General features: G+C 54.6%; 1 protein-coding gene across 1 annotated transcript; it reads left to right on the top strand.

Annotated features, from left to right (window-relative positions):
- The first annotated feature begins 383 nt into the window (after positions 1-383).
- On the top strand, positions 384-5,109 carry NKX2-1 (NK2 homeobox 1). Its single transcript, XM_048948567.1, has 3 exons — positions 384-474; positions 2,588-2,964; positions 3,519-5,109. Exons 2-3 carry the CDS (start codon positions 2,598-2,600, stop codon positions 4,187-4,189), a joined length of 1,038 nt encoding a protein of 345 aa, XP_048804524.1. The 5' UTR covers positions 384-474; positions 2,588-2,597; the 3' UTR covers positions 4,190-5,109.
- The last annotated feature ends 416 nt before the right edge of the window (positions 5,110-5,525 follow it).

Below are 5,525 nucleotides of genomic sequence, written 5' to 3'. Positions count from 1 at the left end.
TAAGGTGGATCAGGGGCTGCCCTGCTCCATCTCACTGGATCGATCCGGAAAGGCTCAAAAGTGCAGGTGGGATCTTGCGGGGTGCAGATCCTTAGTATTCACAGACAGCGCTCAGCCCTCTAGGAGATCTCCACCCCGCTGCTCTCGCTCTAATTCCCCTCTGCCAGCCCCCGTGCAGGGTCAGGGCCGGATTCGTTCGGCTCCATCTCACCAAGCAGCGTTTCGAGGGCTGTCCGAGCACACCCCATCGAAGTGGCGGTGCCCGGGACAGTGCACTATGGGCAGTCCCCAGCCCGGCCCCGGCTCCGCACCACCGTCCTTCCTCCCGGGACTGTTGTGACAGTGGATCCTTCGGTATTATTTGTTCCTCTATCCACACCCTCCTGTTCTTTAAGGCCTATAAAGCAGGCACGGAGGTAATGGTCGAGGAATCCAAGGGAAACAGAAGCAAACAAACAAGCAAAACCCCACAAGGTGAGGTCTAATATCTCTCTCTTTAAGAGCAAACTCGAAGATCTTACTGAAAATCGCGCGCAGAAGAGGGGGGGTGGGGGGTGGGGGGACGGGGGGGTGGAAGTGTGGGGGTGGGGGTGGGGCGGATGGGGGGAAGCACAGGAGTGGGAGGTAGGGGGAAATTAATGTCCCAGGGATCTGGAAGGAAGTGATCCAAAGGTCCGGAAAGGAAAGAGGCCGAATTCAGAGCAGCCACCCCCCAGCGTGAAACGGCCCTTTTGCCTGCGGGACACGGCAGACCCCCAGAAGCCCATCTTGGGGCTGGGGGGAGCCAAGCGGGGCCAGAAGGGCTGAGGGCCTGATGGAAGGAGAGTTCCCCGGTGTATGTGTGTGGAAAAGCTCACCTCTCGCGGAGCTCTAAAGTGTAATCAAGGCTGAGCCTTACCCTTCAAGGATGTTAACTCTCATACGGGAACCTACTTTCTCCTAAACGGTTTCTTGCCTACTGAATGAGAGCCTCCCAATTGAGGCAAAATGATCCTTATGCGCTAATATCGAGCGCAGTCACAAAGCGACCGGCTATTTACGCTGCCACTTTAGACAAAGATATTTAGTTGTTCCCGGGTAGCAAGTGCACTTTTGCATTTTTAAGCACGAACCAGCCGAGCACCAATATATTTACAAGTGCAATTACTAAATAGTTACTTGACACTTCAAAGTCACTGGGTTAACTGTACCTTCTCCGTAATTTCCTTAATATTCAGGTAACCGCTTTATTAAACGAGTTTCCCAGGGCTATGGGCCGGGGTGCAAATTGCCTAGCGGAGGTTCCTCCCTTCCTCCCGGACCGCCCCGCGGTACGCGCGTGGGGACCCGGAGCTGTGACGGGCTGCTCGCCGCGTGTGTGTGCGCGGAGCTGGGAGTGGGTTCTCCTTTGTTCTTAAGCCGGATCCCATAACTGATCCGAAAATGGCAGAAATTGATGTTGATTCTAAGTGGCAGGTGTTAGCAAGGTTGGTGAGGCAGATGACCCGAGAGGTCTTCTCCATGCAGCTCTCGCGCTGTATAAATAACCTTAGAGAGCAGATTCGGGTTCAGAGGGACTTCGGGAGCCTGGAGCAGCCTTTGCCTTTGGGAATAGGGAGAGACGTCTTGCTCTAAGCTGTTTCAGTAGCGTGTCGCTCGGAGCAATTTAACTGCTGCTCGTTTTTATAAACTTGCATCTTCCACCTCTCTCTGAGGTTTAAAAAAAAAAAAAAAAAAAAAAAAAAAAAAAAAAAAAAAAAAAAGACAAGAAAGCCTTAGGTAAATGGAACTTGTAGGTTCAGGGAGAGATACGATCCTCGCACAAGGGGTGTCACTCCGAGGGTCTTAGAGGGCACAGAAAGGTTCCTGGGATACCAGGTGCCAGGGGTGCCCGGGCAGCGGGAGGTGTGCGGATCGCTGGCTGCGGAACCCCTCCCGGCAGATCTGGGGGGTAGAGGAGGGTTGCTCCGTGTGCCCAGTGGCAGCAGTCCCGTGCCCGCAGCTCGCCCGAAGGCCACCTGCCAGTCTGCCAGCCCACCCGCGTCTGATCTGAAATCCCTCCACATGGGCAAACGGGGGCTTTTGGCATTGCTCTCCACTACCGGTCCACAATACTGTAACCCCCAAGAAAAATAAAATGAGTTCTGCTCACGGGGTCTCTCTCTATTTCCATCTCCCTGCCGCTCGCTCGCTCTCTCTCTCTCTCTCTCTCTCTTTTTTTTTTTAAGACATAAAAAAAATCCTGACAAGTAAAACTTAAAGGTGTTTACCTTGTCATCAGCATGTAAGCTAATTATCTTGGGCAAGATGTAGGCTTCTATTGTCTTGTTGCTTTAGTGCCTATGCCCCGCCTCTGGTGGCAGCCTAAAACCTGGCGTCTGGCTAAAACAAACGAAAGGCAGCCCTGAGCCTCCACTCAATCCAATTAAGGCGGACTTCGTCCACTCGGTTACGTGTACATCCAACAAGATCGGCGTTAAGGCAACACCAGAATATTTGGGAAAAAAAAAAAAAAAAAAAAAAAAAAAAAAAAAAGATTTGCCTCCCCTTCCTTTTTTTTTTTTTTTTTTTTTTTTTTTTTTTTTTTTTTTTTTTTTTTTTTCCCCAGCCGCCGAATCATGTCGATGAGCCCAAAGCATACGACTCCTTTCTCAGTGTCTGACATCTTGAGTCCTTTGGAGGAAAGCTACAAGAAAGTGGGCATGGAGGGCAGTAACTTGGGGGCTCCCTTGTCAGCCTACAGACAGTCTCAGGTTTCGCAGCCGGCCATGCAGCAACACCCCATGGGCCACAACGGAACGGTGACTGCCGCCTACCATATGACAGCGGCAGGGGTCCCCCAGCTCTCCCACGCTACGATGGGGGGCTACTGCAATGGGAACCTGGGCAACATGAGCGAGCTCCCGCCTTACCAGGACACCATGCGAAACAGTGCTTCAGCGACAGGATGGTACGGCACCAACCCGGACCCCCGCTTCTCCTCAAGTAAGTGAGCCCGGGGCCGGCTGTCCGCTGGGGGGTGGCTGCGTCCCTCTCTGCCCCGCGGGCGTCGGGGGCAAAAGTCGGTGCGGACCCCACTCATCCCCCTCCGCTCTGTCCGTTCTTCTATCGGAGGATCGGGCCCCGTCCCTCCTCGCAGGGCGATTCGCGGCTGCTCCCGGGGCGGCAGGAGGGAGGAGGGGAGCCGGCAGCAGAGCATCGGCGTGGGATACAGCCGCAGGGAACCCGGCACTGCCCGGCCCCCAGCGCTCCGCCCGATCCCAGCAGGACTAAGGGAAGCGGAGCCGCTGGAGCCGCTGGAGCCGCGGAGGAGCGGGGGGAACGGGAGAGCCCGGCTCGGCGGAACCCCGGCCGCGGGAGCCGACAACCGCAGGGACCGTGCGGCAGCACACGGGCGGCGCGAAGGGCGAGCGGGGCCGGGCCGGGAGTGAGGGGGTCCCGCGGGCGGCGGGGGGAACGCGAGAAGCGGCGGCTGCGCGAGCGGGGGCAGCGCGGGGGCCGAAACGAGCCGCTGACAGCGCGCCCCTTCTGCCTTGCAGTCTCCCGCTTCATGGCGCCGTCCTCGGGCATGAACATGGGAGGCATGGGCGGCCTGAGCTCCCTGGGGGACGTGAGCAAGAGCATGGCCCCGCTGCAGAGCACGCCGCGAAGGAAACGGAGGGTCCTGTTTTCCCAGGCCCAGGTTTACGAGCTGGAGAGACGTTTCAAGCAGCAGAAATACCTCTCCGCCCCCGAGAGGGAACATTTAGCCAGCATGATCCACCTCACCCCGACTCAGGTCAAAATTTGGTTCCAGAACCACCGCTACAAGATGAAGCGGCAGGCCAAAGACAAGGCTGCGCAGCAACAGATGCAACAGGAGAACGGCTCCTGCCAGCAGCAGCAGTCCCCCAGGAGGGTGGCTGTGCCGGTGCTAGTGAAGGATGGCAAGCCCTGCCAGGCGGGCTCCAACACCCCCACCGCAGCCATCCAGAGCCACCCGCAGCAGGCGGCCACGACCATCACGGTGGCCACCAATGGCAACAGCCTCGGACAGCATCAGAGCCATCAGACAAACAGTGCGGGGCAGTCTCCCGACATGGGACAGCACTCGGCCAGCCCTTCCTCCCTGCAGAGCCAAGTCTCCAGTTTGTCTCACCTGAACTCTTCCACTTCTGACTATGGCACTGCCATGTCCTGCTCCACCTTACTATACGGTAGGACCTGGTGAAAGGATTAAAGAAAGCGAAACAAAACAAAACAAAATTTAAAAAAAAAAAAAAAAAAAAGAGAGAGAAAAAAAAAAAACACCAATAGATTTTCCCAGTCACACAAATCTGTGTCCTGTCCAAAGTACTGGGTGCTTTCCTTTGCTCTTTTATTATTTTTTCTTCCTTCCTTCCTTCCTTCCTTTCTTTCTTTTTTCCCCTTGAAGATTTTTAATTTTAATTTTGATTTTTTTTTTTAATTTTTATTTTTCGTTTTACTGATTGGTTCTCTGAGGACCCCTAAGAGAGAGAGGAAGAGAGTGACTTCTTGTTCCGTTCACTGATACTGTGACAGTTTTGGGTCTTTCTTTTTTCCCTTTTCCCCCCAACTTGCTGTGTGGGGTGTTAAACCAATTCTGACCAATAACTACGGAGCAGTCTGCAGACAGGGGCCCGTCGGTAGGCATGGCCCGAAGGCTCGGATTGCAGATGGACCCTTTGCCAGCGTCTAGGACTTGCATGTAAATATAGAGATTGGGGAGGATGGGGTTGGGGTTTTTCCCAAAAACGCGGTCGCGGAACGCAGCCACAGAGCAACCTCCCCCACCCCCGGCTCCGCTCCCAGCCCCGTCCCAGCGATGGGGCCGGGAGGCCACACGAGGCTTTGGCTTTTCTTTTACGTTTGATGTGAACCTGTAGCTGTATAATGCTGTCAAAAGTTGGACTAAACCCATAGTTTTTAGCATCCTGTATATTTTGTTGTAAAAAGAAAGAAAAAAAAAATACAATCAACCAAACCCACCCCACCCCTCTTTTTTATGGACACTGATTGTCCCCTCGTAAACTCTCCGACAGTTTGTTCTTTGCGCACGCCGCCTTTTCCTGTTGTAACTTATGTAGATATTTGGCTTAAATATAGTTCCTAAGAAGCTTCTAATAAATTATACGCATTGCGAATATACATATATATATTTTTTAAACTTCCTCTCGGCTCCCTCCAGACCCTCCTTTCCCCCATCTCTATTTTTGTGTTGGATGGAAACCGGACCGGGACGCTGCGGGCTCCGGGACGCCCCCGCTCGGGGGAACCGCGCCGGGAGGCGGTGAAACGCGGGGCCGAGCGCCGATTGAACGCGCGGAGAGGGAGTGCGGAGCTCCCGCGCCGCAGGGGATGGGGTCAGGCCCGAACTCATTGCCGCTACGTGGGGCGGAGGGGGCCTCGGTCCTTTTTGCCGGAGAAAGTGAAGTGCTCCGGGAAGAGAGTGACAAATGCCAAAGGCGCGGAGGAGAAAGAAGGGAGAAGTCTGATGCCACTAGAAACAAACTAACGACGAACGTTCTGGCAGTGTAGGACGTGCG

This window comes from Lagopus muta, chromosome 6 (assembly GCF_023343835.1).
Source record: "Lagopus muta isolate bLagMut1 chromosome 6, bLagMut1 primary, whole genome shotgun sequence".
In the NCBI taxonomy this organism is placed as follows: domain Eukaryota; kingdom Metazoa; phylum Chordata; class Aves; order Galliformes; family Phasianidae; genus Lagopus; species Lagopus muta.
Note: the sequence above shows the minus strand (reverse complement) of the source record. Positions and strands in the feature narration are given on the sequence as shown.